The sequence below is a fragment of the Furipterus horrens genome, unplaced genomic scaffold (genome assembly GCF_987537825.1).
Source record: "Furipterus horrens unplaced genomic scaffold, mFurHor1.1.pri manual_scaffold_2, whole genome shotgun sequence".
NCBI classification, from domain to species: Eukaryota; Metazoa; Chordata; class Mammalia; order Chiroptera; family Furipteridae; genus Furipterus; species Furipterus horrens.
The window spans coordinates 1,848,454-1,867,620 of NW_028327172.1; the positions used below are offsets into that span (position 1 = coordinate 1,848,454).

General features: G+C 63.4%; 2 protein-coding genes across 2 annotated transcripts in view; both read right to left on the minus strand.

Moving 5' to 3' along the window:
• The window catches only part of CARS1 (cysteinyl-tRNA synthetase 1), a 99,416-nt gene extending 92,928 nt beyond the window's left edge, over window positions 1–6,488 (minus strand). The window contains exons 1-2 of the mRNA XM_090292939.1: window positions 6,402–6,488; window positions 1,254–1,345 (exon numbers count right to left, since the gene is read on the minus strand). Coding sequence (XP_090149065.1) covers window positions 1,254–1,345; window positions 6,402–6,426 — 117 coding nt within the window. The 5' untranslated portion in view covers window positions 6,427–6,488. The remainder of the gene's footprint in view (window positions 1–1,253; window positions 1,346–6,401) is intronic.
• A 1,379-nt stretch (window positions 6,489–7,867) lies between these two features.
• LOC150017361 (tumor necrosis factor receptor superfamily member 1A-like) lies at window positions 7,868–17,761 on the minus strand. Its single transcript, XM_090291707.1, has 10 exons — window positions 17,755–17,761; window positions 17,177–17,302; window positions 15,969–16,086; window positions 13,039–13,133; window positions 12,840–12,944; window positions 12,555–12,674; window positions 11,838–11,863; window positions 10,783–11,079; window positions 9,435–9,477; window positions 7,868–8,716 (listed from the first exon to the last, which is right to left on the minus strand). Exons 1-10 carry the CDS (start codon window positions 17,759–17,761, stop codon window positions 8,409–8,411), a joined length of 1,245 nt encoding a protein of 414 aa, XP_090147833.1. The 3' UTR covers window positions 7,868–8,408.
• Window positions 17,762–19,167: the final 1,406 nt, after the last annotated feature.

Genomic DNA, 19,167 nt, shown 5'->3' on the forward strand with positions numbered 1-19,167 from the left:
CAGGACCCCTAGCCAGCGACGCCCAGCACACTGCCCTCGTTTGCTTTAAGCCAAATCCCACGAGGACCGTTTTGTTTGAAAACGCCACAAAGTCTGGACAGGGGGAGAGTCCAGCTAAACTCTGGAAGGCAAGGTCCCAGAAAGCGAGAAGCCCTGGTGCTCACCCTCCCCATGCCTGGATTCTGCGCGTCCCTGGAGGCAGGCAGCAGCGCTCCGAACACCGGTGCTCTGCGAAGGGCTGCTTCCTTCGGCAAAGTGCGCACACTTATGGAGTGCCCACTGTGTGCCCAGCGTGTACACACTACGTGCCCAACGTGTGCCAAGTATGTGCCCAGCATGTGCCCACAACGTGCCCAGCATGTACAGTGTGCCCACTATGTGCCCACTACATACCCAGAGTGTACACTGTGTGCCCACTATGTGCCCGGAGTGTACACTGTGTGCCCACTATGTGCCCAGCATATACACACTGTGCCCAGCATGTGCCCACTATATGCTCAGCATGTGCCCACTATGTTGCCAGCATGTACACATTATGTGCCCAGCGTGTACATACTATGTGCCCTGCATGTGCCCAGCATGTGCCCACTATGTGCCCATGTGCCAAGTGCTCTGAGGGACCACGACTTGCTCCTGGAAACGGCCTGGGGAGGCAGGCGCTGCTGTTTCCTGTCACAGGTGAAGGTACGGGTTCCCGGCGCCTGCCCAGGGTCCCCAGCCCTAGAGGAGCCAGCTTAGAGGCCAGACCACCCGAGTCGGGCCCTGTTCCAGCCGCTCTGCTGCCCGCCCACCGAAGGGTCTGACAGCAGCAGACCAGTGCAGGGGCCGGTGTCACCCACCGGGCCGTCCGCCAAGCGTGCTCGCTGACGGAAACCCCACCAGCCGAAGCGCTGGCCGCCGGCCCAGCTGAGCAGAGAGCAAACCCGCTGCCTCCCGACCGCAGCTCACACCTCCGTCCAGGCTTTGGTGTTTTGCCTGGCACACACTGATGTCTCTGAAAGCAGCCAGCTCTTGGCTGGGCTCTGAGTGACCGTGAGCAGTCACGCTGCCCTGCAGGCGTGCTGCATGGGGTGCCGGGCCTCGGGGCACGGAATGCTCGGGCCACACGGCGAGCAGCTCCAGGCCTCACACCTGGACTCATGGAGCCCCAGCGCCCGGAGGAACAGACGGACGCCAGTCTGTGGTTTGGCACGGCCCCTCGGCTCCCACCGAGCCAGCCGTCCCTGTCCCCACCCCGCGCGACCCCTCCTCACCTTGTTCCGGGTGAGGCTGTTGTACAGGCGCAGCTTGCAGGGCTCCGACCCGGCCGGGGGAGACCACGAGGGCTGCACCCGCCGGCCCTTCCCTGCAGGGCAGAGAGCAGCGGGTCACATGGCTGGGACCTTCTCACAGAGGAGATAGCGCTTCCAATAAAACATGGTCTGCCAGCACCGCCCACACCTGACCAACTGCTTCCCACTCGGCTTTGCTCCCCATCGGTGCCACAGTGAATCCCACGGCCTCCCCAGACTCCAGCCGGGCCGGGGACACCCATCCAGCCCACTGCCCTTCACAGACGTGCCCTCCTGCTCACATGTGCCCGCACCGACACGGCTTGTGGGTCAGACGAAGGCGCGGGTCACGCAGACACGTGGGTCACACTGCCGGACTGCAACCCAGTGTGGACCTCGGATGACCCACACACTGCAGCCCATCAGGGAGGTGACGGTCAGACGCGGGTAAGTGAGCAGCCGGGCAGGGACGTGGGCCCTGTGGCCTCCGGAGCCTATGGGTTCCTGACCGCCTCCCTGAGCCAGGTCCAGTCCCTGTTCCCCGGCAACCCACTCTGCACCGCTGTCCCCTCCTCCCCCGTGTCCCGGGCCGGGCTGTGTGCTCATGGCCTCCCGGAGTTCAGCACCGCTGCTCAGGGAGACTCAAGGGCCATGGCTCGGCCAGGCCAGGGTCACCGTGAAGTGACTGCTCGCACCACTTGGGCGCCTGGTGACGGTCCCACCACCTCCCCCTGCCCCACAGTCCTCGCACACAGCCCAGCTCTGCGCCTGCTCACCAGGCATGCGGCTGCCCACGGACGGGCCTGCAGGGCAAGTGTGGGCACCACCTGCTCCCCATCTCCCCGACCAGGCCGTCTGCAGCCCCCGAGCTGCCCTCTGCCCATCCCACCGGCCCTGCCTGTCCTGGCAAAGGGCTCTCTCGCGCTGCTGGCCTGCCAATGGTGACGCCCGCACGGGCCTGCCTCGAATCAACCCTGAAGGTGGCCCACGGGTCGCCCCCCGTTGCTCCCATGGGAGTCACAGAAAAGCCAGTCCCAGGCCCAGCCATTTGCCCAGGTCACAGCAGCCACACAGAGGGTCACTGAGTGACAGGCGAAGAGGAGAGGAGGAAGGCGCTGTGCGTGTGTGCGTGTGTGCGCGCACAGGCGAGGAGGGGCGAGCAGACGCGGAGACAGACGGACGGACTCTGGGGAGATGCCAGGGCACTGACCGGGGCCGAGGTTCCAGTGCGTGGAGGAGCCCGAACGCCCGCCGGAACCCCGGCTGCTCACAGCAGTCGGGAGGCAGCCTCCTGGGTTCCCTTCAAACGCAGAGAAGGCCGTGCAGGAAGCCTGGCCCAGACCCGCCGCGGCGCTTGGCGGCCTGAGCCCCCCAGCCACCCCCTCCCTCCCGCCCTGGAACTCCCGAGAGGACGGCAGCACTGCCATCTGGGAGGACGGGGGGCCACCGGCGGCCCCGCACTGACGTGCACCGAGACGGCCAGCCATGGCCCTGCGTAGCAGGAAGGCTTGGGGGTCACAGGACTGGAGGCTCATCCGAGAAGACTCATGTCAGCTGGTGACAGACACACCTGCGGGCACAGCCCAGGGCCCCAGCCAGCGGGACAGGGGTGACACCTGGCCCGGAACCCCCAGAGGCCTGCCTGGCCACACTGCCGGGGACGGGCCACGGGAGCTTGGCCCGTACGAGTCCTTCTCTGCCAATGGGGGTGGTCGGGAGCTGCCACATCGGAGCCCCCCATTGCACGGACCATGTTCATGGTGTCCCCTTAGCCCACGAACGGCCCCACGTGTTAAAGGGCTCACTCCTGAGCAGCGTCCTGCCCTCGGCGAGCCCTCCAGACCTCACCGTTCGGATCGGTGTTCCCGGCGCCCTTCACAGAGCCCCGAGCACAGCGGGGTGGGCCCAGGCTCCAGGAAGGGATGGAGGCAGAGCCGGGGTCTGATTCTGTGTCCCAAGGGTCCCTCACAGCCTGTGGCCGTGGGCAGAGAGCAGGTGAGAGGCACAGGGGTGTAGACTGGGGGATCCATGGGTGACAGTGACAGCGATGACGTTTGGTGCCGGTGGCATGCCTGACAGGGCAGGGCTGAGATGCTGGGCGCGAGGGGCTAGGGGACGCGCACTCCCACCCAGGACGGGACGCCAGGGACCTGGGAGATGGGCAGCTGCTCAATTCTGGCGGCAATGGGGACATGGGCAAGGACACTGGTTCTGGGACCCACCGGAGGCCACAGGCGGCTGGGCAGCAGACCCGCCCAGCCCCGGGATGCAGGCTGGCAGGTGCAGGACACACTGTCCCCTGACCCCGGCTGTCCTCTGGGCCAGGACGCAGAAATGGAAGGAGGCCAGAAAGTCCCATCAGTGTGGCCCACCTGGACCTCGGGGCCCACATGCAGGGCTCTGCCCCTGCTGGCCGGCTCCGCCAAGGACCCCTGGGGCCCTGACCCCCAGGAGGCCACTCCCGGGCATGCTGTACCCTAACCTCCTCCCTCAGGGAGCGCTGGCCGGCCACCAGGCCACTTGCCTACACACAGGACAGGAGCCGGCCCGCCGGCTCCTCTGAGTCACCACGGCCTATTAGCGCCACACACCGGGCCCTGACCTTGGAGGTGGCCGCGGATGGAGAGGTCGGACCGGCCAGGGAGCCCGCCTTGCGACTCGCAGGCTGGGAGCCCACCGGGCTTGCCCCCGCTGCGGGGGCTGCCCAGGACAGCCTCCATGTGCCTGAACTGCCGGGCCACATAGAAGAGACACACGTCTGCAAGAGGGGCCAACAGCTTCCTGAGCACGTCCGTGTCCGCCGGGGACAGGGTGTAGCCCCACACATAGCTACAAGTGCTCAGGCGCTCCCTGAGGGCCACACCCGGGCCGCCGCGTCGCTGATGCCAAGGGTGGACCTGCAGTCGGCAGCTGCAAAGACAGAGGCGTATGGAGTCCGTCGGGATGAAGGACGATGCCCCTCCTGGGTAGGAGCGTCCAGAATGGGCAAGTCCAGAGACGACAACACAGCCTGCTGGCTGCCTGCGGCTGGGGGAGGAGGGCTGACTGCTAATGGGGTTTCAGTTGGGGTTTGAATATGTTTTAGGTCCCGGCTGGTGTGGCTCCGTGGACTGAGCGCCGGCCTGTGAACCAAGGGGTCGCCGGTTCAATCCCCAGTCAGGGCACAGGCCTGGGTTGCAGGTCAGGTCCCCAGTTGGGGGCGCGAGTGAGGCCACCACACAGTGATGTTTCTCTCCCTCTCTTCCTCCCTCCCTTCCCCTCTCTCTAAAAATAGATAAAATCTTTAAAAATACTTTGTAAAAAAAGTACCCAAAGAGCTCTGTTTTCCCTAGTATATGCATATTTAAGAAAAGAGAATGTTTTAGAGGCGGTGGACGCAGACACTGTGAGGCCCACACATTCCTCCGTTCTCAATGGGTGACTTAAAGTTACGTGGGTTCCGCGTCCGTGAAAGAAAAACGCCTCCTCTGCAGGGCACACCCCTCAGCAGGTGCTGGGGGGCTGGGGACCGGCTCCTGGGCGGGCAAGAGGGTGGGCGAGAGCCGGAGACTCGGGCGGCTGTTCTAGGTGTGGGCCCCCTGGAGAGCCTGGGAAGATGCCACCTCCGGCGACTCTGACCTCGGGAACAAGCGGTGTTCAGAAACTGGGTACCAAGACTCCCCAGAACCCTGGGACTGCCATGAAGCCTGTTCCATCTCATTGACGTTCCTGTGGCCTCCGAGGGGGTGCCGGGGGACAGCGCGTGTGGGTGGCAGTGCGGAAGGGTAGGTGGGCTGGGTCCTGGGAAAGAGCACTGGCTGGGAGACCCCCCAGGGGGAAGGTTAAGGACCAGGAAAGTGTCTCAGCCGCCCAGACCTCCCGGGTGGCTAATCCCACCTGGGCATCAGTGTTCAGAACAGGACAGTTACGACCAAGCCTCAAGTTCCGAAGCGATGAAAAGAAACAAAAGCCAGAAACGACGTCCTTTATGTTAAAAGACGAGCCAAGAGTACACCTCACAGGAAGGCCAGCAGGAACCCGGCGGCACCGTTCCACCGGGACAGGGGCCGCCGAAAGCCTTTCCATTCATACCGCCCCTCGCGGCCCCTCATCGGAGGCGCTGCCCCCTGGACCGCGAGGACGGGGCGCAGCCGGGACCCCAGCCAGGCCCGCCGGCTCCGGAATCCGGCCGTGAGCCGCCCGAGTGCGTGTGGACGTCCGAGGCCGGCCCGGCTCCGGGCAGGTGCAGCCGTGCCGGGCCCCAGGCGCACCCGTGGGCGGCACGCCGCGGGCCTGGGAGGAGGGCGCCGGTGGGGATCGCAGCCCTGACATCGGGGCGCCGCCTGGACCCCAGCGCCCTCAGGAGCAGGGGGGCCTCAGGGCACCAGGGCCTTGCACAGCGCCGTTCCCCGGGGAACTGGCACCGAATTTTCGCCACACGAGAGAATGAAACCTCCACGCAGTGCTCCTCCCGAGAAAGTTGGGGCGGGCCCCCCCTGCTCCTGCTCCTGCGGGCACCCACAATCTGGCTCCCGGGCGGGCGGTCTGCAGACGCCCTCGCCACCCCCAGGGCCGCCAGGGACGCGGTGGGCAGAGCCCGAGCCGCTCACGGGACCTCCCAGGGGCGGAAAGTGGGTCACGACGCGTCCGACGCGGCTGTTGGGCAGCCGCGATGCAAGCCGCCATCAAAGCCCAAGCCCTTTCATTGGCGTCGCGGGCCCCCGCCTTCCGCGGCCCCGTTTCCCTAAGTGCCGACCTCGGGCGCCCTGCGCCCGCCCCGGGATGCTGCCCGGCCCGGCGGAGACCAACACGCCCGCGGCTCGGCCTGTCCCCGAAGCCCGGCTGGGAGCCGCGGGGCCACCTCGGGCGCAAGAGGACCCGACACAAGCCGAGGGGGCAGTGCGGCGGGCAGGGGCGGCCTCGGCGCGGCCCGGGACAGGTCCGGCGGGCTGTCACGAGCGCAGGCCCGGCCCGCGGGGGTCCCGCGGTCTCCCCTCGGCCCCTTCGGCAGGAGTCGCCCGAATGGCTCGGGCCCCGCCCGCTCCGGAAGCCCGCCCCTCAGGAGCCGGCACTCAGACCCCTCGGACGCGGACCGCGGACGCGCCCATCGGGCCCGCATCGCCCCCCGTCCGCTCCGTGGCGCGCACTCACCCTGCTCCCCGGAGGAGTCCGCCATCCTGGGAATCCCGGACCCGCACCCGCAGTGGCTGCTTCCCAGAATCTGATGCAACCGCCGACCCGGAAGGCCCGCCCCGTCGGTCGCTAGGCAACCGACGCGGCCGCGGACGCCCCTCCGGGGCATGCTGGGAGTTGTAGTCTTTACTGTGCGGCGGCCGGCGGCCTGGAGCGTCATTCCTGGGCCCAGGTTTGGTGCGAGGAAGGACAGTTCCGAGATGAGGCCCCGCACGGGTCGAGGGACAAAGTTTTCAGTCCCGCCGTGGAGAGGGGGCGTCATCTCTTCATGTGTGTTAAGTCAGCACTGACCCAAATAGTGTGGGGACACGAGCCCCAGCCAGAGAGGACCACCCTGGGGCCGGAATGGGCCAGCCAGACGCAGGACGAGCTCCCAGGAGGTGTAGGAGGACGGCATGGGGGATGGATGGGGCGTGCGTCCCAGGCAGAGTGGCCTGTCCTGCGTGACCCCGGGAGCGGGCAGTTGCTGACAAGCTCAGTGTGGCCACTGGACACGTGCAGCAACGCGGGCAAGAGAGTGGGACCGAGGCGCGGGCTGGGCTGGCGGTTCTCGTAACGAAGTCGGAAGTGGCAGAGACCCACGGGGCGCTTATGGGCGTGGGGTGCGGTGGAAGGGCTGACCAGATGCGTGCTCCGACCCCCATTCCACCTGCTGAGTGGAGGCAGACCCGGCTCAGGAAAGCCTTAAGGGCAGCGGAGTAGACAGGAAGCTGTGTCAATGGTCAACAGCAGGGTCAAGGTCGTCTGGCCTGGTGGGACGGGCGCACAGGTCCAGGTGGCCTGGCCGGGTGCGGGGAGGGCACAGGTCCGGGATGGCCACGGGAGGCAGCAAACGGTGGGATGTATGTTATACAGAAGGGGTGCCTCTGCCGATGACACCCAGGTTTCTGGACTGGGAGAGGCTGGGTGGTGTGGCGCTTCCTTCGATGAAGACTAAGTGGGAGTTGATGCTTGGTGCTCCGCGGGAGTAAGTGGCCGGCTGGTGCATGCTTCCCAGCACCGGTGTGGTTTGGGGTGAGTGAGAAGGGGCAGCCAGGGGGGTCATGAGAACTGGATGGACTGCGCTGTCATTCCCAGGGACAGAGATCCCGGGGTCACCACAAACCAGATGAGAGGCTTCTCCAGCCTGATCCCTATTCTGGGGCCCCTGCACCCACAAACCACACCCTTGGCTCCCGTGACTTCCTCTGTGCTTGATGTCACCATCCAAGAACACATCCAAATTGTGCACCCAACAGGAACGGCAGAAAACACTATTTGAAATATAAATTTTACTAGGTAAAAAACTGTACAAGCCTGTGAAAAGACTATTTTAAATTTTACTGGTAAAATAAAATTATACAAAAATATGACCACTATTTAAGATAGAAATGTTAATATATAAAGAAAATGATAAAAGTATGTATGGTTCATAGATACATACTTTAAAGGGCTTTAAAGATCTCTATAGCTGGCATGGTGACAGTTCCCAGCTAGTCTAATGACAGCCGGATTGTCTGTCATTGACTCACTTATACATTATGACCCAGTTAATGGCACACCCCGTTCCAGGCCACGGGGACAGCACAGTGACTGGGAGACCAGGGAGTGAGTTGATTGGGGCAAAGACAACCCACGAACCCTCCTGACCTCTGCATCCGGAAAGAGGCCAAGGAACGTGGGCCCACCCAGCACAGTCAGTGGGTCCCCTCCTGAGCAGCTCGGGGCCCCTGGAGTCCCCCCAAGGAGCAGTCTGTTGGCCACACTGGCCACAGGCAGCACCCCGGACTCACCTGGCCCTGGCAGAGAAGCCCTCAGGCTTGCATTGACCCCCCACCCCCCATTGGAAACTTCCCACAGAATGAGACAAGGAAGGGGCTCAGTCCCACCTAGGATTCATTAAGGGTCCAATGGGATGGGACCTGGGGAAGGAGTTCAGACCCCAGGATACTGTTAAGTCACAATCCTGGGCCCAAAAAGCTTCCTCTAATTTGGGGGCTCTGCATGCTTACTAGCTAATATATTTTCAGCAACCAACTTATTTATAATATTTTCCAGGCACGCGCACAGGTGCATTTTCCGAAGCGCCGCCATGAGCCTGAAGGGGCCGGCGGCGCGCCCCAGCCGGCTCGCCCAGCACAGCAGCATCTTGTGGTGCTGCTCCATCACGTTCCCCGCGTTCTCGCGCTCGCAGATGTCAATGTCGTTTTCCCCCAGGCCCGCGAACCTCATGAACATCCTCCAGCTGCTTTCGGGAACCTCATGTCCGAATATATAATAGAGCCTATTGATGGCTGAAAAAAGAAAATCAGGAAGAGAGACTTGGTTACGTTTCTTGAGAGCAGGCAGGGCGTCCGCTGGGATGGTTCCCAGCCGGCACGCTCGCGCCCGGGGAAGGGAGACCATGGCCTGCGGTGGCTCTTGATAGGCATGTCGCTCATTCATAGGGAGGCAACGAGCCCGGCAGAAGGGACCCCGGGGCCCCACGGGAGCAATGGGTCCGCCGAGGCGGCCGTCCTTCCTCTCCACCTCGACCAGAGAGGCTCTGGGGCCACCAGGCCAGAGAGGGCTGATGCCGTGTCTGAGACCTGGGGCAGGTTCTGTCACCTCGCCGTCTGATTTTTAAATCTGTAACGGGGGTGGCCTCACAGAGCTGTTCGAGGGTGAGAGTGTAAAAAGCATGGCACGTAGCTAGTGCGCCGTGAAATCCACACCCTTGTCCCACTCACGGCAGCGTCATGGCCCACAGGGGACCGACTAGTCTAGGGTCACCCAGGATTCCGACCAGCCCCTCGCGCTTCTTCTTAAGAACACGAATGCGTGTAAACTAATGCCGCTTTTAACCTTTCTTTATAAGCAAAACCTGTGTTTGACAAAGGCCCGCTTTCCCTGATGTCATTAGTGTCAGACAGCGAGGCAAGTCCACAGGGACGTTCCGTACACGGTCCCACTTCCCAGAAGTGACAGTCCCACCTAACCAGTCACTATAAATGAAGAACTTGGACGGCTTACCATCGGGGGACGCGTCCTTCAAAACGTACTTCTGTTTGTGCTCCTGCGGGGAGAAGGGGGTAAGGCTGTTGCAGGCCAGGACACCTGGCGGCTTCCTGGGGGGTTCTGCGGAAAGAGGGCCGCCCCGAGTGCCCCCGGGGAGCGGCGGGAAGGGCGGCCAGGCCTCGGGCCGTGGTCTGGCATCACCCGTGGGGCATCGCCCATCCCCTCAGAAGCAGTGGAGAGCCCACAGCCCACTGTTCTCTGGGCCACACGCCCCCAAGGCACTGCCTGGGCTGGGGCAACCCTGACTGCTGTCACCCGGGGGTGACCAGTTCCGCTGCGGACGCAACGAAGGGAGAGGACCCCTGTCCATGGAATGCACTGTGAGCCACAGCAGGGATGCCTGAGCATGTGCTGGGCACCGGACTGGCCCCGCACCCCTGAGACACTGCACACACTGTGGCCCTTCCTGAAGGGTCCCCACCCCAGGGCCCCCTAGGGAACATCTGCTCATCTCGCCAAGTCCTCCTCAGGTTCCCGGCCTCGGGACAGCCCCACCACATGGGAGGAGGACACCGTCAGTCTCTCCACGCATGCCTAGATGTGGGTGTGCTTGGCCTCTATTGCCCATGACCTCCAGCCCTGTCTGCTCCAGACGCCATGCCTGGCACACAGGAGGCACATTGGCCACAAGACCTCAGGGACTCGTGTGCTCGGGAGGCTGAGGGGTCTAGTGCCAGCGGGCAGGGCCTCTTGCGGGCAGCCGCCTCCCAGCTGTGGGACCTGGGAGAGGACCCTCCGTGACTCTCGGTGGTCCCTGGGAGTCCCAGTACCTTGGACAACAGGTTGGGTTGGGGGCTGTTAGGGTTTGCATTGTGTCCCCCCAAAGCTGTTGAAGACACCCAGTAGCTGTGAATGGGACCCCATTTGGAAACAGGGTCATTGCAGACGGAATCAGTTAAGACGAGGCCCTCACGCCATAAGCCCGCGGTTCCCTTTTATGGACACTGACAGGCACGCAGGGAGAATGCCACGGGAAGGTCACGGCAGAGACGGCGTGGTGTGTCTACAAGCTCAGGGACCCCGCAGGTCGCAGAAAGCCACAGAAGCTGAGGGCGGGGCCTGGGACAGGCTCGCCCTCCCGGCTGCCGACACCTTGATCTTGGACATCGGCCTCCAGGGCAGGGAAATGGCAATGCTCTGTCCCTGAAGCTGTCTGGGCTGGGGTGCTGAATTGCAGTCACCCCAGGAAACTCAGACAAGAATTTACAAAAGAACACATCAACACATCACAGAGCCCTGCACACGGCACGTGCTCACAACACAGGCCTCCCTGTCATCAGAGCCACCCAGCTGTCCCACTGACCTGCTCCAGAAGATCGAGGGGGGCTGTTGCCTCGGCCTGGGCCAGGGGCACGGGGGCCGCGGGAGCGTGAGCCTGCGGCACCTGCTCCGGGGCTGCCCCGCTCCCTTCGGCCACCACCACCTGCAGCTCCACCCCTTCCTCAGGGTCCTCAGTGGGCCCTGGGCGGGTCCCGGCTGCGGGCGGCACCGTGGGGTCCTTGCTTTCCAGGAGCGGTGTGGCCTCCACACCGGGGGCTGGCAGGCAGCTGTCCGCGTCCCTGAGCCACAGAGTCTCCCCGCATGGGACGCTGCCCTGCGACTAAAGAACGGTTATTGCTTTTGGTGACAGGCCTTCAGCACGGCCCTTCCCAAGCCACTGCTGGGGAAAACAAGTCAGGTTCTCTGAGAGGCCAGCCAGCGCTGAGCAGTTGGAGAGAAAAACGCTTCATGGGGTCAGGTTCCAGCGTGGCCACCAACTAACTCCACAGGGGGTCCCCAGACAGGTGTGTTACGGCTGAATGGTTACCCCAGGAAGGTATGTCCACGTCCTGACTCTGGGAACCATGAATGGGACCTCATTGGGAATGGGGTCTCCGCAGGTAGATGAGGCCATACGGGATGAGAGGAGGCTCTAAGTCCAGGGACTCCCGAGGGTCCTCATAAGGAGACAGACCCACAGGGAGGAGGCCAGGTGAGGATGGAGGCAGACGCTAGACGGATGCGCCCACAAGCCAAGGCCACCAAGGACTGCTGGCCACCGGCAGGCAAGGTGAGCAGAGGAGCAGGAAGGGTGCGCCCCAGGGTCTCCGAGGGAGCCGGCCCCACTGCCTCCAGATCTGGGAGACATTAAGTTACTGTTTCTTTAAGCCCCGGGCTTGTGACATGTGTTTCAGCAGCCCCAGGCCTTATTTCAGCAGGGATATTCCGGGCTCTAGTAAGGGGAGGCAGACGCCCCCCAAATGATGAGCTGCGCACGCGGGGGGCGGGGGGCTGGGCTGCCTCGTGCCCACCCTGGGGGGCGCCTTCTGCCCTCAGGGGCTGCAGCTGCCACTGGGAAAACCCTGCGGGGATACTTACGTGGCCGCCTGCGTCACTCGACGTCTCTGGAAATGAAAGAGAAGAGAAGGAAATGAAAACACAGTCACACGCCACGCGTCGCTGTCTCGGTCACGACGGGCCCCGTGTGTGACGGTGGTCCCATCAGACTAATGGAGCGGAAAGGCGCCTGTCTGCCTGGACATCGTCCCGCCTCAGGGCACTGACGCATGGCCCACGCGCCCGTGGCAACGCTGGTGTCCACCCGCCCACGCATGGCAGCTGTGCAGAAGCGCAGCAGGTAGTTACGTGCGGGGCACCAAGGGGCCCCTGTGACCCGGGATAAGCATTCCCTGCACTGCGCCTGGCACCGGTGTCTGGCATGCGCTCGCCCTTCGCGGGGACGAGCAGGGGACAGCAGCCGGGCCACACAGGCAGCAGCCTCAAGCTCTGGTTCCGTCTGCGGACTGGATCCCCACCCGAGTGCGTGATTCAGTCTCCTGTGGTTTTAGTCACGTGCTGTACGGTCCGTAGCCGGGGAGCACGGGCCCTACACCCCAGCCCAGGTGCGTGCGGCCACCGCCACCCCACCGGTGACATGCCCAGTCTGCGATGCCTGCTCAGTGACCAAATCGCCCAGGGACGCGTTCCTCAGAGCGTGTCCCTGTCGTCCCGCGGCACCGACTATCACCGGTGGTACCCAGACAAGGACCATGGGAGGCAAAGACCTTGAGTTCATGACGAAGGAAGTGTACTTACTTTTCCAGAAACCAAGTGCCCAGTGGGAAATCATCTCACCTGCAAACACGTGGGAGGTGAGTGTCCATGGGCGCCCAGTGGTCCCGGGACACTGGTCGGGGGCACCCAGCACACAGCCCCCTGCCCGGACCGCCCACTCAGGCCCAGGGGGCCCCCACGTAGGACACAAGCACAGCTGTGTTTTCAACGAAAAACACCCGCCGAGAGCCGGGACCAGGCCCCAGGCGGGAGCGCCTGCGCGGTGCTGGCGTCCTGCTCTCCGGGACAGCTCTGCCTCCGCCTTACCGTATTTCCAGTAGATGGCGATGACGATGAGTGTGACGACGAAGAGGACCACCAGCACTATAGCAGCAACACTTAAGGGGCCGGCATAATAACTGGGTGCGCTTCCTGGAGGGGGCAAGAGCGGCCCAGCCCGGTAAGCATGGCCCCTCCCCAGAGGGACGCGCTCCCGTCTCTGGGACCCCAACGCTCTCTGACTTGCTGGCTCGCAGATGAGGACCCTGGCTCGGAGGCCCCAAGAAGGGGCTCCGGCGGGAGCGGTCACTCACGCCCAGGCCAGCAGGGGAAGCCTGGAGGCTGAGGGAGAGGACAGCCCATCCACACTGGACAAAGCCCAGTCACGGTGGCCCAAGGCACGGGGCAGTGTCCACCCTGGGGAAGGTCTGTCGAGAGCACTTGGGGGACCTGGCCTCATCCTGGTGACATTACAGCACCAATGGGGAGCAAGCGACCCAGACACGGGGGTGGTGCAGGCCCATCAGAGCCACGGACGCTCGGCTGTCCCATGAGACGGAGGGACACAGAGTGACCCTTCCACACGATGCCACTGTTACTCTCATGGCTTTCCTTCACTCTCGGGCCCTAATTAATTCCTTCTGTTTGGGGCATTAAAATATTCTTTAAGTGTCTGTGTGATTTCAAATCAACTTTTTATGGAAATTGACTAGCTGATTCTGAATGTAAACGGACACCCCGAAGTCTGAGAGCAGCTCTGACAATACTGAGAAAAAACGGGGGACAGGCCCAACGACACAGACAGCCCCAGCCGTAGGCGGGGTGACGGCCACGTGACGCTGACGGGGGCGGGGGGGTGAAGGGTTGTGGCTCCTCCCACGAGGCCGGGCCGTTTGCATGTGTGAAAGACCCACCCTGAACCGTGACCCCTGACGCCAGGAGAGACCACGAGAAACCCGTTCCAGGCTCATCGTCGAAGGAAACGAGAAGCCTTGGCAGGTCACGTGATGCTCCTTGCAGGAGGAGCGCAGGTCTCTCACAGGGACTCAGAGCCCTGCCCTCACAGGAGGACAGTGACCCACGGGCCACCTGCGCATGAAGGGCCTCTGTCCGTCAAGACACCCCATTCACGGAGTACCAGGCACCCTGCCTTTGGGAGGGAACAGTTCTAGAACAAAGGGCCTGTGTCCTGAGTTTATACATAATTACCAACGTTGACAAATAATTAACAAAATAAGAAACAACCCAGATACAAAGATGAAACCCGATATAAACATGGGTCTGAGTCTTGCACAGACTTATTGCACAAGGTCCAAAGGCCTCGGGCATCACTTCCGCCCCAGGCACGGGCCCGCCTCGCGTCCCCAGGTCACAGCTGAGAGCCGTGAGGGCAGGGGCCTGGCAGTCACTGGGGACTACATGACAGAGGTCAGGGGAGATGGCACGCGCGTGCACTGAGGGGGAAGAAGCCCGGAAGCCTCTGGGAGCCAGCCCTCCACTCCGCACTGCGACGCCATGGAACAAGGAGCAGGCCAGTGCCCAGGGGCCACCTGGTCACCCCAGGAGGCAGAGGCCGACCCCGTAGCAGGGATGGGGACGCCGCTAGTCCCTAGGATTTTGTTTGTTTACTGGAGACGGGGCTTTGAATCCAGCCTGTGACCACATGGGCGCATGAAGTTTTACTGGTGCATAGCCAGGCACCCTATCTGCCCACTGTCCCCGCCTGGGTCACTCCAATGGCAGAGCCGAGGGTTGACAATTACGGCCCACGAGCCTAAACCACCTACCTGGCTTCTCATCTGGCTCCGGCTTTCCTTCTGGGTCACAAATGGCGTTCCTGGTGGCATTGCACGCCTGACGGGGGGGGCCGTCACACCTGGGGGGAAGGCGAGGAGAAGCCGGGGTGTTACTTCCCCTGCCCGGCCCCCCAGCTCCAGGCTCCTGCGCCTGGCGTTTCCCAGGCTGTAAGTGGTCCGACGGGAGCCACGCCTGGGGATTCTCCGCCGTCTGGTGAAGAGCCCCCCCCCCCCCCCCCCCCCCCCCGTGTGTTCCTGGAAGAAGCTGGGTGTGGCTCTGAGGACAGGACCTGCTGTAGCCACGTCTCTACCAAGAGGAAGTCAGCCCAGAGGCAAAGCCCAGGAGCGAGTGCAGTGACCTGCAGGCGGCCTGACCCTGGACTTGTCAGGCACAAGGGCCGGCAGCTCCACAGGTCGGGGCTGTGCTGAGGAGCGAACAGGGTGGCGCATGAAGGGCGGCTATTTTGTAGGTGGCTCTACCGCTGCACTCCACCCCCAGGAAGCCCCCCAGACACACACCCACCCGGCAGCTCAGAATGAAACCTTATTTGGAAATAGGGTCTTTGTGGATGAAACTGCGCGGAAGGGTGGTCCTACCAGAGCAGAGCAGGGCGTAATCAATGACCACCATCCTTATAAGAGGGAACTCTGTACGCAGAAGGCAGAAGAGAGACAGGCACACGCAGGAGATGAAGTGGAGACAGAAGGAGAGGTCGAAGCAAGGCAGCTACAAGCCGAGGGGCGCGGCCACCCCCAAAGCCGCAGAGGCAGGAAGGATGGCAGCAGAACCTTCGCAGGGGGTGTGGCCCTGCCAACACCTTGACTGGGGACTTCTGGTTTCCAGAACTGCGAAAGGGTACATCTCTGTTGGTGTTTAAAGCCAGCCAGAGGTGGTGCTTTGTGACTGCAGAGCCCGGGACACTGGGGTGGTGACACTGGTCATTCAGCTGTCCCAGGGCACGGTATTCATTGCTGTGACCCCTGCCCAGAGCTCCCTTTTCCTGGAATTTGCTACGGCCTCCGCCCACCCTCCCTCCAGGGACCTCTGCTCCAGAGACCTGCCCACACTCTCCCCCGTGCCCTCTACCCCTCAGGGACCCGTCACTGTCTATGAGCTGTGACTGTCCCCAGCACTGTGGGGGCTTGAGGTCCACAGCTCCACCTGAAGTCCCCCGTGGGAGGAACGGTCCACGACTCAGTGCGTGACTTAAGCACTGGCCCCAGGGCAGCCCCAGCCTGAATGGCCAGGCCGTTCATTTGACACAATCCTCAGGGCGCCCAGGGTGGCAGGTGGCACCACTGGGGGGCAGCCACCCGAGTGGCCAAAGCAGAGGGCTGCGGCCGGGGAGCGAGGCCCAGGCCGCCTGAGGCCGGCACCCACCTGGTGCAGCGCTGGCAGCTCTCCGCGCAGTCGTCCGAGTCACAGTAGAAGCTCCCGGTCCGGCACTGGCACCGCCGGTCGCTGTACCGCGTGCAGTCGGTCACCACCTCCTGATCACCTGGACGGAAGGCTGGGGTCAGTCACCAGGGCTGGGACCCTGTCTCCCTGCCGCTGGCCGCGTGCGGCCGCTTGGTCTCAGGCATCACACCTGCTCTTTCCCCGCTCCTCACGTTCAGGGACGACGATAGTGACACCCAGGCGTTATTTTCTGCAATCGGGGTGTCTTTGTGGAGGGGCCAGAGGGAGAACTGAAATCCGGGCCGTGCAGGCAGAGCCAACACCACAGAAATACCCCCAAACTATTCCTTTCGTCTCGTCTGCCCCTAAAGCAAAGGTCGGCACCACTGGGCATGCATGTCCTGTGGGGACGGTCGTCCAGCCCAGTGTCACCTGAGGATCCGGCCGTGAGGGGCGCGCTCACAGGGCCACACCCCGCGGCCCCTCTCTGGGGCTCTCTACTCCGTCCCCGTGGCTGCACTGGACACCCCTATGTGACAGCGGGCTGAGCTCGCTTCACTGTCTGTGGGGACAAAATCTGAACGTGCGGGACAGTCAGGAGCCAGCTCGTTTTCATGCTTGTCAGCTGTCCAGTTTCCTGAAAATCCCCCTTGGGATTCTTTAAGAGTAAAATGGCAGTGCTGAGGCGTAGGGCAGGGGCTGGTGGCGCAGCGCGGTGTTCTTCCGCAGGGCCCGGGCCCCCGGGGGTGGGGGGTGGCCGCTATGGGCTGCGGGCCCCGTCCTTAGCGCCCTGTCACCGCTCTCCGCACGCTGACGCCACTTTAAGTGCTGTTTGTTCATGTGACCACTTTGCGCATCCTTCTGCCAGATTCATTCCATAGAATATTTTGGTTTCTGTGGATGCCAATGGGGCCCTTTTTCTATTTCCATTTCGTAAAACATGCTGTTGCTGATACGCAAAACTAGGAACGAACTTGGGTGTGTTAGTCTTGCAGGCGGGAACTCTGAACTCCTGAGAATGTCAGGTGAGTTCTTTACCAAGGACACATGTCATCCTGGTCCACACGCACCCTGGCAGCCTGATGACCCTGTTCTCCTGTGATCACTGCCTTAGGGGTGATTCCTAGGGGCCAGACAGCGGAGGACATGCTTCAAAACCAAAGGACCACACCCCCGACTCCGGCACTTACTGTCCCGGCACTCGGTACACGGCAGGCATGAGGTCTCCTGGTTGCTGTGGGCCGTGAAGAAGCCTGGGTCGCACGGATGGCACTCGGTGGTGCGGACTGCATCACACTGCCTGCTGACGTAGAAGCCTGTAGGGGGGGTGGGGCAGAGGTGAGGTGGACGCCCAGGGCACACACCCAACCTGTTCCCTGAAGCCACTGCTTGAGGAGGTCCCACCAGGCGGCCGGTCCCCCTGCACAGTGCCAACCCTCCCCTCTTGTCTCCTTGGAACATTCTGGACAGAATCCTGGCTCCACGTGTCCCAGGAGCTGGGGCCCTGACTCACCCTACCCACCTCCCGATACCCTGCAGCCTGGGAGGGGCTCTAAGCGTGCACCCGGGGTCCCATGCCCACCGCTGGGGCCGCTCCGTAGCTTTTGGGCCATGAACTGGGCAGCCCTGCAAGTCCAGAAACCGGCGTCCGGCCCGTCCTACCGGAGCCCGCCCGGCCCGGCGCCCACCCCATGCAATGTCTGCACTGAGGCCGTGACAACACGCCCTGCGCACACGTGCGGAGCGCGCACACGGTTGCATGTCAGACCGGTCATGTCTCAGTCCCTGCACGTGGTGCGTTCAGGTGCCGATGCACACAAATGCGTGCGTGTGTGGACGTCTAGGTGTGTGCGGTGTGTCTGCAGGTGTGAGAGGCCCGGGTGCAGGGGCCGGTGCCTGAGCTGGGGGCTGAAAGGGGGTGCGTGTGGGGCTGGGGTCAGAGGTTATGGGTGCAGCTGCGGGGTTCCCTCTCAAAGAGGAGCCCTGGAAGGCAGGTTCACTGATCACCTGCCTGTGTGTGTACACGGGGGTGCAGGTGTGGGGCGGCGGGCCCCTGGCCAGGTCCCGCAGGAGGCCCAGGTGCCCGGTGGTGACCGGCCCTGAGGGCACGTGGCTGGGGTGGGGGGGACCAAGCAGGCCCTCGGAGCCAGTGGCCCCGCCCTCTACGGGCTCAGAGCATCTTCACAGAGGGAATAAGCCTGTGAGCTCTGCTGGGCAGGGGGGCAGCGGCGCCTGACGCCAGGAGTGTCTCATCCCTGGGAGTCTGTCACCACAGCCCTGATGTGGGGGGGGCGCCTGAGTGGGGGGTCCCCGAGCCCTGTGAATGCTCCTCGCCCACATCAAAGGAAGCGCACCGAGCCCTCTGAGCCCAGGGGCCACAGGAGGGTGCAGGGCTGGGGAGCGTGGGTGAACAGTGGGCAGACGGGTGAGTGCCGCAGAGAGGCCCACCCAGCGCGGCTGCAGCTCTGCTCACGGACCTCTGCCCCCGTCCCGTCAGCTCTGCCGAGGGCTCGGGAGGTGCCCTGACACTCACCAGCTGGGCAGAGGTCGCAGCAGAGGCTGTGGAACACGTACTTGCCGCGGTCACACGGGGCCCTACAGGGAGCCACGACCACCTGCGATCAGAGACGGAAGCTGGTTTTATCCCGAGAGGCCTCCACTCTCAGCGGACACCCACGTCCTCCGCACGGACACGTGTAGCGGAGGCGGCTGCCCACTGGCGCGCCCTGCCCCCTCGTGGGGTGGGCTTGCCTGTGGGTGGGAGACCGTCGTGCTGTGTGTCAGCTGTGGCCGGTTGTGGTGAATAAAGTTTTATTGGAACCAGGGTGACGTTGGTTAATAAAGTGACTTAGGTGTCAGGGATACAATTCAACAGGACGGCATCAAAATATTATTCCTCTGGTTTGCCGAGTTCCTCGGGTGCGCCCGTAGTTCTACCCCAGGCGAGGGCGCCCAGCTAACCTCCTGCACCCACTCCCTTCCAGGGCCCCCTTGCAACAGCAACACGCCGTCCCAGGGGCTCCCCCAGCGGGGTCCCCCTCCCGGCGCCGGCAGCCCCTCCTCTGCACACACCCCAGCTCCTCCCACCAGACGCTCAGGCTGAAGGGCCCCTTCCAGCCCCTGCTCTCCTGTCCTAGGAAAGCCCTACAGCGTCGCCCACCAGACACCCAGGGCCACGGGG

Excerpts from the sequence above, each read along its gene's own strand:
- LOC150017361 (XM_090291707.1), bottom strand. Across the intron at positions 12,945-13,038 it reads GGGTCCTCATCTGCGAGCCA|GAAGCGCACCCAGTTATTAT; the intron begins GCAAGTCAGAGA and ends TGCCCCCTCCAG. Across the intron at positions 11,080-11,837 it reads CGAGTGACGCAGGCGGCCAC|TCGCAGGGCAGCGTCCCATG; the intron begins GTAAGTATCCCC and ends ACCGTTCTTTAG.